The sequence below is a fragment of the Diprion similis genome, chromosome 4, assembly GCF_021155765.1.
Source record: "Diprion similis isolate iyDipSimi1 chromosome 4, iyDipSimi1.1, whole genome shotgun sequence".
NCBI classification, from domain to species: domain Eukaryota; kingdom Metazoa; phylum Arthropoda; class Insecta; order Hymenoptera; family Diprionidae; genus Diprion; species Diprion similis.
In genome coordinates, this window is record NC_060108.1 from 27,481,859 (window position 1) to 27,496,207 (window position 14,349).

The following is a 14,349-nucleotide window of genomic DNA, read 5'->3' on the forward strand; positions in this document are numbered from 1 at the left end:
AGATCGATACGATCGATGCAGGATCAGGTATAGTAGGGTATAAACGTCGGTTATTTTCTCGGTTATTTTATATGCCACGAGCTGTCACGATACGAACCATACCGCAATCGAGTGTTACTTTTTATTCGAGAACGTGTTATCCTATTTTCCGTACATTATATGTAAAGCACAAAAAATCACCACGAAAATTAGCGCCTCGGACTTGAAACATTTTCGTATAAAAAAATAATGATAATCTTCCGGCGATGCTAATTATTCTTGTTTCGCGTCTCCCAATGGACGAAGCTTATAATACATGCAAATGCTAGACGCGCAGTTGCACAGTGCAAAATTATGTGGGTTGCCCAAATTGACGAGGAGAATATTATCGGCATTAAGTGTATAAATAATGCGACATTGACGAGAATTAGAAAGAAAAAGAAGGCAAACATTTTTACCTGAATAATCATCGCCGTGCGTTTCATTTGAACGGAGTCACGCGGCGGACAGTCATTCATCCGTCTTGTGCAACACCTACGAGGATCTTCCGCGTTCCTCTCGCGTCACAGGGCAGTGCGTTCACCTCGGTATCGTTCTTGAAATTTACAAATTCCGTTCCTTGTCGTTGTTGTTCTTGTTGGAGGTATCGCCTGCTTTGAGGGTAAAGTAAACAATATCCTGTGACGGTGCACGAAATTTCCGATCAGAAACTGAAAGTATTTATACTCGATGCTCGTTCAACACGCGAAAACATCCTCGGCGAACATATTTTACCGTTATCGAAAATCATCAACCGCTTATACTTCGAGCGATGATGATCTTGCAATTGATTTTTACCCTCCCCCTCGATCAAGTTCTTCCTTTAAACCACCAGGTCCAGGAGTTCAGATCCACTCCCCTATGGTCGAATCAATGACACCGCCCGGCACGTGGGTACCTAATTGACGTCGTGAGTCTCTGCGTTGTTCGTTTCACGTAGAAATAAGAAGAGCACTCTCACTGCAGTCAACTCACTGAATGGCGAAAAACATCTCACGTGGAGTAGGTAGTAAGGAGTCCGGCTGTCAAACTTTCGGTCGAACGGCGAGGCGGCTCGCGTGAATTGGAGAAACTTTGAATATCCATGCGCGATACACAACACCGTTCACTTATTATTCAACTTGCAATACGGACCATTCGATTCGTGGCTCGACAGTCCGCGGTTTACGACGCGTGGGAGAGAAGATGAGATGACAGGAGATGAGAGGAGAGTAGAGGAGAGAAGAGGAGAAGAGAGGAGAGGAGAGGAGAGAAGTGACCACCGATTATCCTTTCAATAACCTTTCGCGCACGACAATCACGTGCAGGTGAAATCCGACAACTGCCACTATATGAGAGTATTGAATACGTGAATTTGCAGCGAGTGCGTGGAGCCGGCGTTCACTCGTCGTTCATCCGCATCCCCGTTACCATAAACAACTCTGCGTAACAAGCAACGAAAAAATCCCCGTGAACCATGATGAGAAGGTATCCCCGTCAGTCTTGTACTTCTTGCTTAATCCTCCGGCTACATCCACCAAAGATCTGTATAATTATCATGCAGGAGGCCAGAGTGGCAAAGAGCGTATAAACAGTGATGTACCAAACTCGCGAACAAGGATGAGTGCAGAGGACGATAACGCTGCAGGGTATGACACGTTAATACAGATCACGTGTGTGCCTCTCGTCTATAAGGTAGGTACGCTGACTCGCTCGGCCGCGACTTGTCAACGCGTTTCGAGCACTCGAGCACTCGGCCGAGGCACGAGTCAGGCAAGTTGCGCGAGCTGCTCGCTTACCTGTGCCGTAAGTAAGACCCTGGCACCGCGCTGTTACGGCATTGCAACTCACGGGGGGGAATTAAGTGAACGGGGCGAGGGAAAGGGGGAGGGGGGAGGGGGGAGGAGGGAGGAGGGAGAGAAGAGAAAGAGGTAAGGGGCGGGGAGGGGGTGGATGGAGGGTGGCGGTAAAGGAGGAAGAGGAGGAGGAGGAGGAGGAGAAGAGAGGAGAGAGGAGAGAGGAGAGGACGAAAGGAGGATGACGGGATGGAGAGGAGTAGCGGAGTGGAAAGGGGGGAGGACCGGGGCGGGGAGGGGAGATGGAGTGGACCAACTGGGTTCAGCAGCAGCGATAGTTCATTGACCGAGAAGAGCCGAGCGGGCCCGAACCGCACGGTTGTATACCTACACCTATACCTGTACCTACACCTACACCTACACCTACACCTACACCTACACCTATGCCTGTATCTCTACCTCCACCTCTACCTGTACCTGTACCTACACCTAGGCCAATTTCGTACCGGCATCGAGAGCTATGCATGGTTACTGAAGCAAAATTTTTACGGTGTGTGATGTTCGCGCCCGCGAGGCTGATCTCGCACCCTTTGAAAGGAGGTGGAAGTGAGGGGGTATGTTACACATTTACCCCGTGGCATGGGCTCGATGCTGCACGCTGCGTTGCGTGCGTTACTCCGATAACCCCTGCGGATCGACTCGATTAGAAGATATCGATGTACGTGTATGGACGAACATCTCACCGTCGTCGCGGTTTCACCAGCTCTACACGTTATAATGCATGGTTATAACATCATGCAGAATGTTGCTGGATCCTCGACGCCTGTTTGAATGGTTACGGGAATGCGTTATTATACGTTTACAATTTAGGTATAAACTACAGACATTGTGCAGGGAAGAAGTAACGAACGAGTAAACGTAAACTTTGATTTGAATATCACAAGTTTAGAATTCAAGCGGTCCTCACAAATATCAAATGACGTCAATCAGGAGAGATGAAATAAACGATGGCATATCTATAAGCTCACCATATTACGCCGACGTGGGCACTACGTTTGAAATGAATTTCAATTCGGTAAACTGTCTCCCTTTTTACTGTACAATGCCGAATAACCTACTTGAATACAAAATTTTCGGGGATATAGGGAACATGGGGAACAGGAGGAATTTTGGGGAGCTGGCATTTGCTTTAAATACGAGTAGACACTTATGAACGAAATGCAATTTACTCCATAATTACTGTACACACTTTTAACGTATTTCAGGACCGTTTTGCCCTTTTTATTTAATTATGCGTACTCCGTTTCAAGTTCAATGTCAAGGCAGAGCGTCGAGGGCTGACATTGGTATATTTATACTACATTGACTACTTTTTTAGCCAGTCGCCTCGGACTCTTTTCGTCCGGTACTCGGGTACGGTTTTTATATCAGGGCAAGGCAATCACAGAAGGTGCAAATTCAAGATCAGTTCATCGGTAATCAGAAAATATATAAATCAGCTCGGTAAAACGAAAGCATTGGCCGAAAAATCGTTCGCTTAATACAATTACACAGATTATAATGATACGTACTGTGGAAAGGAATGATAATTGAAAATAAACCAATGTTTTTCACAGTAAACATCGGGCCGTGTACAAGTTTCGCCATGCAGGTGAGCGAGTTGGCAGTGACCACTCAGCAGCAGATGCCGAAGCAGCAACAGAAACAGCAGCAGCAGCAGCAACACACTTGTTGAGAAGGAAGGAAAGGGAAAAGGAGGAAAAGGGAGGGAAGATACACGCTCAGAGTAATGAACCTCGAGAACCGGTTAGTTCTGCACGTGTATTATACAGATCGGTTTGGTGCATGTTTCTTGTGCATACGCTCCGCATATTCCGTGAGGTATATCTAATTGAGTTTTCCCAGCGATTTCCCTCCCGCTCTGCACCCACTCTACGACTCTGAGGCCAGCTATATCGGTTTTTCGGCACGTTTCGAGTTCTGTTTCGAAGATGGCGAGGAGAGGAGTGCAGAGCGGAGCAGAGCAGAGGAGAGGAGAGGAGAGGAGAGGGAAGACGGTGAGGGGGTGAAGCCGAGAGATAACCATCTCCTCGTTGGTACAACATACGTAGGAATATTGTACTGCACGCGAAGTTAACCACGAAAGGGTTTGGACACGCGGTAGTAGCGGCCATTTCGCATACCGGTTCAGAGAAATGACAAACAACCTTTTGCAGCCTTATTGTACCTGCCCTTGCCTTAATTGTTTGAACGCCTATCGCTGTGCGCGCAAGCTTACAGGGAAATCACACGTGCATCCGCCGTGAAGAAGAGAACTATACCCACATTGCTGCCGAATTTTCAGTTGGGAATATAATACGTGAAATTCGGTACAAATTTGCGGTGTAATATTTAATATTCGTTCTATCGCGAAACTCCGTCCCCGTCTAAACGTTTAGGATCGTGTATGTCAGTCTCGCTTTTCCAGTATACGGAATACAAAATCTTGTTCCAAAAAGCATAACGGTGTAATTATGGTACGTACACACTGCAAACAAGTGACCAAATTTCGATGAAATTAAATTCGCCCTACTATTCGCTTAATTCCGCGAAGCGTGAAATTGGGGATCAGTTTATGAACTGAAATTCGAGGTACCTAATCGACGAAATTTACTGATGCCTGCATTGTTTCTGCAATGCAAATGTCATGCGACTGTTTTTCACATATCGATTACGTATTCAATGTTCATTACTCAAAAATACCAGACACAAGGAAGACGTTGACATACACTTTTTCTACCATCTTTGCGTTGATTCATAAAAATTTGTGATCGAAGACGCCAAAGATTGGAAGCAAATATCATTATCGGCGTTTGTCGATACAACTGTGATAACACTGTGGGTAAGTTTTTCATATCAGACTGGCGTAACAGTGACGCGAATGAAAAGGAGGGCTCACTTTGGGACAGACTCTACCAACGGCTTGACAGGGTCGCGTGATGTGGATATTGAAGAAATATCAAAGGGGCTTGTACGTTTTTCAGCGGCGCACTTTCAGGAATATTATAGTATGCCTCGTCCCAGCGTTTATGAAAAAATTTGAATTAAAAGTTTGTAAAGCGAAATTTGGTGAACATACGTCGATTCTGTAGACAGTGAGAAATTTATTCAATTTTTCTTTTCAAGATAGTGTTTCCGTACCTCAATACACAGAGTAATTGTTTAACTCGATAGAAAAAGTTGAACTAACGAATTTAATGGGAATCAAGTTTGAAGATTCTTTCACAAGTTCCGTTAGTTTTACGGCATATCATTACTATCAAGAGATGTCGTGCGAAAAAGTTTTATTATTCTTATATAGTTATCGCAGAAATAAACAATTGCGCGGCTCTTTACCGACAGTTCCCATTTCGGTTTCATAATTTTTTCAATTTTCTTTCAGCAAACCGAATCCCCATTACCGGGTACGAAATGACCAAGGAAATGCTGCTACTCATTCGCAATGTTAATCGAACAGGATTGAAATTTCCAAAATATTAACATTCTGAAAATCCAATGTCTGATCGAGTTTTTGTCATTTGATCGTTTTCTTCCAAAATGCCCCCTCCAAGCAAGGTCCCTAGATCCGCCCCTGTCTTCTGTCCCAACAGGCAAGCGATCTGTAACCCCTGCGGTACTTATTGTTTCTGCCCAAGATATTATCTAAATGTAGGAACTTCCGGAAGGAGTCTAAGAGAAGCGATGGCATGGGGTAAGAAGAAGGAGGACGATGGGTATCGAGGTGAGTGAGAAGAAGCGAGTGGGTATCCGCGGAAGAGGATGGAGGGCAAAAGGTAGAAGGTACGGAGGGTAGAGAGATTCGTGGCAGAGGTACGCGGAGAAAAGTGTATTAGGGTGGGGCGCGAGCTGCCGCTTTGAATCGATCCAGCACCAGCTACAGCTGGAACCTCGTATACCCTCCCGAGTTTCAGCGGTTCTCATTGTGTCAGCCTTTGGGACGTGCCTGCAGCTCTGCGACGAATGCGAGGGACCGTGTGTTACGGATTATTAAATCCATCCTATTCTCGCCCGTTTACGTACGTCCCCCTTATATATTTCACTTTTAACCACGGAGACTACGAAGAAGTATCCGCAACCGCACTCACGTAATATACGTATAGGTATACCTGGATTTCTATGCGTACAAATACGTTGCACAGTCGTGCAGAAATCCCCTGACGAAATTACGTCCTTTTTGCAACAGTTTATACATATATAATACTCCGAGGAAACCTGTTCTTATATATATACTGGAAATTAGCCCCCGGGATATATGCATAGATGTTCTAACTCGTAGTTGGCTGGAAGGATCGAATCGATGTGTAAAACACGTATACCTAATTCGCGCGGCAACCCGTATATACCTGTATACAGATTCGGCGATTCACCTGCCATTGCAGCTGCAGCGCTGAAACTTGTTTGATAGAGTAAATCGCTGCGAATCTCATCATCTATATATATATATATATATAGGATACATACATAGGACTCTTTGCCGTCGAATGCCAAACTGTCAAAATACATTAACGCTCTTGTATCACGTGAAAATGAAGTAATTCTTGTAGCAACGATGCCAAGGGTTAGATAAAATAATTGGATACGAAGGCTTGCAGGTATTACACATCACGTATACAGATATATATATATAGTATACATTCATCCATATACGCATCACACGCAATAAAGAATGTAATAAAAATAACTCGCCAATGTGCGGGTCACGCTGCTCGTATAACTCTTGAATAAATAAAAGGGTGAACACTGAACGTGTAGATACATGTATGTACTGGACGGTTGAGGGCAACTCACCATTGTTGCGTAGGACGGACCCGGGGCTGGCGGCTTCGAGAGGGCTGTTCGGCTCCTCCGGGTCTGGTTCTCTCTTCACGCTGGAACGGAAAGCATCCTGGATTATTTACATTGCCGAAAATGCTTGGCTCGGCAGCTAACGCGAGAGACTCGGCTAACATTTGTTTGACGATAATACGGCTCTTGCGGAATGAGCGAAGCCTAGAAAATTAGGGAATTACACGTAAGTTCCCCTGTGACACCTGTGACTCCTGAAACCTCATCTGCCCTGAATTCTTGCGCATTCGTCGCTGAAAAGCAAGTACTTCACGAGTCGCGACTGACGATGAATTTCATCACGAGTTTTACTACTTTATTCATAATTGGCATTGCGGATTTTTTGCGGATACAAAATTCCGCACAACTTCAAAGTCCATGGTATTCATTATACTGCGTAACGAGAGAGATGCAAGGGAGAAGAATATTGGTAAAAGAGAACACCGGGCAGCTCAATTTATCATGGATTGAAACCAATGTGAGTTATCTTTCAGAAATAGATGAAGATGTATACCTATAACTGGTCCCCACAATTCTCATCCTCGTGTCTATTCCGATCTGCATCAATAGTCATTAGTGTCATTAGGTATGTCATCGCTTCGTACACGGGATAATTCGCGAAGGAAATAGGTCATTCCAGAATACCAGGTGAAGATAAACCGAGAAGAGTAACATAATGGCCGAAAGGGTGAAAGGGAGAAAGAGAGTTTGTGTCAAAAGGGTCGACGATCAAGGCTCTGCCGATGAGGGATACCAGCGTGTAAGCCTTCCTGATGGCAGCGAGAATTGAGTGTATCAGGAAAGAAAACAATGCTAGTCCAGTTTTCATAGCAAAATGACTTTACTCGGTATTTCGCTCACGTCTAAACGAGCCTGGACACCTCCGACACATAATTTTGCAAAGCATGTTTCGAAGGCTTCAGCCCGCTCTTATACTGTAAGCGTAAAAACTCGTAAACAAATATGGTAATCTTCGCGTAATAGCTATAACCGCATTATGCTTATGGGAGGAAAAAAGTTTAATATCCGATTAAAGTTCGGTAGCGTGTAAAATAACGTTATTTGAGGTGGAATTTTTTCCTAATAAATCTCGTCCAAAATCGCATGAAAACTCCTAGAACTGATTCGAAAAACTATATTTAGTTCTATCTCGACAACTTGGGTTTATTCTGTGCAGCGCAGCGGCGAAGGAGCTTTTCACATACATAATTACATAATTTCTGTAATTGATGCGCTTCAATTGCTTAGTAAGCTCTGCAAATAGACAAGATTCTGTGAGAAAATTTTGGTCTTGATACATTGAGTTCCCAAGTTCGTTGGAACTCCTCCACAATTTCTGTCCTGCACGGCAGATTGCAAAGCAGTTCGATTGAAAATTAAATTTTTGCGAAAGCATCTGTGTCCGAATGTCAAAGCAAAAAGTATCCGTCTTCATAACTATCACGATTTGTGCACCCCGAATCATTTGTATTCGTATAAACTTTTTATGTAGATACATTTCGCGTTGAAACTGAGAATATTTTTCAGAGGGTTTATACGAATACATATACGTACATATTACGATAAGTGAAATAAGTATAGGAAAAAGAAAGCAAGAAATACAACGCGCTGGTTTTAATTCATGACCATCGTTAGACAAATAACAAGCTACCGTTTAAATTAATAAAAGAACAAACAATTGCATGATTGTAAAGTACAGAATTTAGTATTGTTTGTGTGCCAAAGACGACGCGCGAGTGTGCTGTGTATTATACATATTGATCATATATGTACACCTCGAATGGCAAGACGGTGTTTAAAAATGTAACGGGTTTGTTGAATCGATAGGAAAAATTACACAAGGTATTATTTCGCCGCAGTCAGTTGTCCTTTATATTTATACGTATACGTACAGCTACCTAATTATTTTATCTTTTAGATCGTGAGTTATTTTCTGCTACATCGCATCAGCTGAATTCAGCATAGAAGACGAACAGTACGATTTTCGAGCTTCATCAACACATCAGGCGGCGAGTTTAGCGTAAACGGCCACTATTGGTGATACTTAAACTTTGTAAAGTGAGTTAGTGAATGCCAAATAATGTTTTAACAAACTCTGTGGCTGTTCACTCATGACAAGTAGTGTCAAATTTTCGCGTTTCAGCTGAGACCTGAGTATTCGATAGTGTAACGTGAGTTTCTCACATCTGTACACTTTCGTCGTGGTTGAGTGAATCGAAATCGTTTTCCACCCAACCATGGAAACCGAAAATAGCGAAAATGTAAAAAAAACCAAAGTATCAAAAGTTATACAATCGAATCCCTCTCCGCGGACTATTGAAAACCTAAACAATTACATACCACTGAACGTAGGAAACTTTTACTGCGAAATTAATGAGACTTTATCTAAAAGTCATTATCACCTTCTCACACCTTCCAAGCTTATGAATCGATAGAAATAAACAACACAGAGTCTTTAAAATCGAAGAAAAGAAACTCGAATTGAAGGCCCATAGTGTAATTAAGCCTATAAATGGCGGGGTAGTGGATTTTTGCCGAATGTAGTACCTGACGAAAGTGGAGTCCGCAGCTGGACTGGACGGCCTCGGTGACGAACTCGCTGTAGACGCGGTGTTGGTTTCGTCCTGCACGTCCATCGTCGTTCATTGCCGTCGGAAATTGTGTAGCAGCGGCAGCATTTCGGGGGTGGGAGGGGGTGCAGGACTGATTGTCGGATACGAAGAAAAACTTTTCCCGCACAAGGTGGAGATCGAGACGGGGGTTGTCCCTGCGGATGAGCGTAGGATGGCTTAGCTGATACGGGCGTATATTAGAGGTATTAGATACACGCGTATTTCGGATAAGTCGGGTGATCGCGGGGAGGCGGATGAGAGGGTTGATCTCCTTGCTCCACCCACGCCCGTCCGCGACCGCGGGCCAACGGGAATCAACTGACAACCGCTACTTTTCCACCCCCGTCGACTGCACATGCCCCATCCTCGGGGGTCGCGGAGACGCACGCGCGGAAAATGGAACTAGGTGAGCGAGCCGCTTGACACATATTGTAGTTCCCGAAACTTATCAGCTCCCGTCGAACTACGAATATAGCTGCGGAGACAGGTAGGGGGACGTTTTCGTTTACCTACAACCCCCACTCGTTACGCGCGGGAGACCAAAGTAATTGGAACAACGAAACTGTGTTACTTCTATGCGCAGCATTCCTGCGTTCGCGAGCGTCTGTACTCTTTGGAATACGTGTCACTTTCCCTTTGAATCATCACCACTGGGTGTTATTGTGAGAACGGTAATTCCCTGGATTTAATTCCTTATACGTTTGTTTGAAACGGAAAAAAATTACCCCCTGACGGTGTTAACGAAGATACAATATTTATTTTAGAAATTATTTCAAGTCCCTTTCTTCGTTTGGAGAAGGAACTTCTCGCCCGTAGGACTCGAATCACCGTGTTTCGTGAAAAATTTTCGTTTATTTGACGTCGAGGAAAGTACCGTACTCACATATATTATTTTATGAAAAGGGTGGTGTGGGTTAAAAATATATATCTTTATTACATCATACGTCAGATACAGCTCGTTCCTTCGAGGAATGAAATTGACGGGCGAACGTCTCACCGACTAAAAGTGGAAAGACGAGGGAAGCTTCGGCATATATCTGTTTGAACAGAAGAGAGGAAAAAAGTTAGTATCAAACGGAGACAACCTATGTGCTTTTTATTTGCTGCGCACATTGAGAAAATGTTTGAGATAGAAAAAAAAAAAAAAAAAAAAAACTTTCTACTGATGGAAAATGTTTCACTGCTTTAATTCAGAAATGTCGCGATGTAATATCATTTTAGCCACCAACGTAGCAATGTTTTTTTGATCCTGCAAACTCGAAAAAAAAGTATCAATGGTAATATTACTTTTACAGGAGTTGCGTCTTTCTTGATTTTTCCCCATGAAACGGCTTCGTCAGGCCTTGCGCCGCTATCGCTGCCGTCAAACTCGGAGGCTGTGTTTAAGAAGACAGCGTAGTCTGCGCCATTTCGCTATTGGGAATTTAGCAATTCGGTAATCAAAATAATTTGGTGCGAAAAATGTGTATACAACTTATTATCGCAAGGACTCTTACCATAAGATTTGCGTTGCAAATATGATGCTTGATTACACCCCCACCTAGAATGATGACACCGCTGTTTACCGCCTTCATCGCCATACTGTTCAAACGCCTTAAATCTACAAAGTGAAATTTACGTGAATGAATAGGGTAGTGTGAAAATTTGTAATTAGATTATTACCTGACAATCGAGGAATATTTCTTCAGCTTAATTAAAAAACTACCTGATAATATATCGAGTACCAGGCCAGGATTTCTGAACGAATGGAAGAACATCATGTCACCTAGGCTGCCGTCAGTCAATGCCGGACTAAATACTGGAATCTTATTTTTGGCAGCCCAATAATAGATAGAATCTGGATTGTCAATTTCTTCGCCTAGTCTCGTGATTACTTTTGAGGGTGTCCACAGAGTCCCCTGCGAATGGAACGTTCTTGAATTTGAAAGGACAAAGAATGTGAATGAACAGAAAAACATCGACTATTCAACGGTCTAGTAAAAAAGCAATTTCTATTTAAAACAAAAAATATTCACACATGTATTACTTCGACCTAACGGTAAACAGGATATTTAACTCCTCAATTCCTCATGCTGTGACCCAAAGAATAAAAATATATTTGAAATTTTCCTCACAGTAAAATTACAACTGCTGATATAGATCAGTTGAAATGTCACATAAAGCCAAAGGACAAGACGATAGCACGATAAATATTGAGTAGCAAATATGATTACCTTTTCTTTTTGTTCAGCCAACATTGCGTCTAGCTTTGGCGTGACCCAGTCTTCGAACAGACAATAGTTATCATTTGGGACAAGTAAATTACCGATTCTATTGATCCCATTTTCTCTCAGTCGTTTGCCTTCGAGGTGGAAATCTCCAAGGTAAGTCGGTGCCAAGCATTTGATTAAGTCCTCTTCGACTCCACCAGCCGTGGCAACGATACAATCGACCTGAAGAATGTATGAGATTATCCTGAGGCATAGTGAGACGGAGCATATACTTGTACTAAATAACATAATATACTTTGATTGCTAACCATTTTGTGTTGGATCAAAAATCTAATAGTGTCTCTCATCCCGCAAGATGCCATATTAGACGTATAACCGAGAAATATTGTACAATTGCTCTTCCTCCTTATAAATTCATCTTCCTCTATAGAGTCGATCTTGTCATCGTCGAGTGGAATCTTCCTTGCGTTGAGCATTTTGTTTATCTCCTCGACGGCTAGACCAAAGTTGGTGGCCTGAAACCCTGAGAATTTGTAGCTCTCGAAAAGTGTGTGATAGTCGACGCCGGTATTCCAATCATATCCTGGGAGGGATATTGTTCAGGTTAATAATTGCCCTCTATGAAGACTGTACTGCAGAAGTAGACTCAAGCGCAGGTTCCTTACCTTTAACCGTAGCCGCACCTGCAGGCAGGGATACGCTCTGGACGAGCACTGCATCCTTCAATTCAGCAGGGACTTTGTCCTTCGGGTTTTCACTCATTCTTGTATAATTTGAGATTCAACTAACAACTAAGACTTCCAGAGTTTAATACAAAAGTATTTACTTGCGATTTTCGCATACACGTGACTATGACAGAACCGGTGTTTGTAAACGACAACGAGAACTGATTATCGATTAGCTCGAAATTACGAATCACCTAGCAATCCACGTGCTATACCAGTTTGCTCAGCTAGTAAATAATTCTGCATAAATCGTATCCGGCGCGATTGAATTCATAGAATGTATGTACGCTAGAGTAGATAACCTTAAATATCTAAAGACAGTAGCGGACAAAATTGTAGCCGACAGAACAGCCCACGCTATTGCAGAAACTCGGTCGCTTTTTTGGAGGGGGGGTGTACTGCTCGGTGAAGCAAGTTTATTCAGTTCTCGTTATGACCACGTGAGTCGTTGCGATCTAAGACGTGTTATATATAGATATGTGATCGTGGAAACTACGCGTGAAAAAAATCACACCTATATTACAACGATCCCACCGGCCAAGCCGATAATTACGAAAATGAGCTCCACTAAGCGAGTCACCAAATGAGTTTCCTAACCTGTATGTAAGACCGTTACGACTTAAAACCACTTAAAACCACTTAACGGCATTACACGACTGCCGATAGATGGCGCGGCGATCGCGCCGCGCGATGATTTCGAACGTCGAGTTTTCATCGACACGAAAGCCGGCACCCCTTCCCCTCTGCCAATATTTTATAGCTCGCAAAATGATCAACCACGTCACGTTATGGTTCTAGTGGTCTTGAAAAATTATGATACGTCGATAAGAGCGATAACGAGTTGAAATGTATGGATATTACTTCACGCAAACTAGAAAGGTCTTTTACGTATATTGTCGAAAGGGTTCTTTTTATTTGAATCAACCGGCAATAATGCCGTAATGATAATGTTCGTTCGCATAATTACAATTGTACACTCTGTGACGCAACTATTTGTACTTTAATTGGGTATTTGAATGACAAATTTCAAAACACTCCATTAGGTCCGCCAAATAGAATACCGAGAAATAATCCACACTCATTTTTTCTTGTTTCAATTCAATGTCTATTAACAAAGATATAGCAAGTTGAATTCCACGTGACGTCATAATGTTCAGATTGCAGTATATCTATATCTATGCACATTGTGACGTCACGTGTCAATTATTTTTCGACATTCTATCTGACGAACCTAATGGAATTTTACATTCAATTACCTAATTCACACATTTCTTGGCAGTATCTTGGACTTCCATTAAGATCTCAAATATCGACTGATTCGCAGCCTATGTACGGTAGACCAGAACGTGTATCTATAATTTAGGTATTATAATCGGGTGTAGGAAGTAAGGAAGTACCCTCCGTACAGAAATACGATATTTTTATTATCTATTTGCAGAGATTATAGACTCAAGTGTCGCGTACTGTAAGCGTAAAACAAATACTGGATTGATGAACAGTCATCGCACAGTAAACGGGAAAAAAATTTAGTCGATTTCGTTGTTGAGTTATCGATTAATTTAAATTTTATGTTAAACTTTATCATTCACGCACCAAATGGAAATTTAAAATTTTCCAAAAATTGGATCGTATATTAAATCCTCCAGACTTCGTATTCCTTTCCCACAGTCCCAAAGTCATGTTACACCTTGCATCCTTCTCTTATCCTCGCTGAGTCAGTAGGTTCATCTCCAGCTCACAACTAGCTAGCCTTCTGCCCTTCTACACTCCTGTAACCCTCTCAATTCCACCTTAGCTTTCGCACGAGTTACTCATCATTATATACATCTATTAAGACCCAATTCCAATACGTTGACCAATGCTATAAATCAATTAGTTAATTATTCATAATGAAGAAACTATAACATTTAAACCGTCTCTTCAATCACTTCCTGCATTGGGAGCAGTCGCACGCAAGTGCATAATCGAACCCTAAAGTAGCCAAATAACACCCTGGCTGGGCGTAGAGTAGGTTCGATTGCTGATTTGAATTCCGCTACGAATCAGATTACACGAGAAATTAGGAAAGTCCGGCCAGAACACCAATGGGACTATCGTACTTTGAAGCAGCCAAGTTCACCGGAGGTACCATAGGAAAATAATCACA

General features: G+C 42.8%; 2 protein-coding genes across 2 annotated transcripts in view; both read right to left on the reverse strand.

Moving 5' to 3' along the window:
* The window catches only part of LOC124405102 (ecdysone-induced protein 78C-like), a 45,117-nt gene extending 35,545 nt beyond the window's left edge, over positions 1 to 9,572 (reverse strand). Inside the window, exons 1-2 of the mRNA XM_046879719.1 lie at positions 9,204 to 9,572; positions 6,621 to 6,700 (exon numbers count right to left, since the gene is read on the reverse strand). Coding sequence (XP_046735675.1) covers positions 6,621 to 6,700; positions 9,204 to 9,292 — 169 coding nt within the window. The 5' untranslated portion in view covers positions 9,293 to 9,572. The remainder of the gene's footprint in view (positions 1 to 6,620; positions 6,701 to 9,203) is intronic.
* A 606-nt stretch (positions 9,573 to 10,178) lies between these two features.
* On the reverse strand, positions 10,179 to 12,479 carry LOC124405104 (probable deoxyhypusine synthase). The gene is made up of 7 exons (XM_046879722.1): positions 12,144 to 12,479; positions 11,787 to 12,061; positions 11,482 to 11,700; positions 10,974 to 11,166; positions 10,765 to 10,868; positions 10,556 to 10,681; positions 10,179 to 10,305 (listed from the first exon to the last, which is right to left on the reverse strand). The coding sequence occupies exons 1-7, from the start codon at positions 12,238 to 12,240 to the stop codon at positions 10,207 to 10,209; spliced, it is 1,113 nt and encodes a 370-aa protein (XP_046735678.1). The 5' UTR covers positions 12,241 to 12,479; the 3' UTR covers positions 10,179 to 10,206.
* Positions 12,480 to 14,349: the final 1,870 nt, after the last annotated feature.

Excerpts from the sequence above, each read along its gene's own strand:
- LOC124405104 (XM_046879722.1), bottom strand. The coding sequence starts at position 12,240 with ATGAGTGAAAACCCGAAGGACAAAGTCCCTGCTGAATTGAAGGATGCA. Across the intron at positions 11,701-11,786 it reads TTTTGATCCAACACAAAATG|GTCGATTGTATCGTTGCCAC; the intron begins GTTAGCAATCAA and ends TACATTCTTCAG. Across the intron at positions 10,682-10,764 it reads TTTGCAACGCAAATCTTATG|CGAAATGGCGCAGACTACGC; the intron begins GTAAGAGTCCTT and ends AATTCCCAATAG.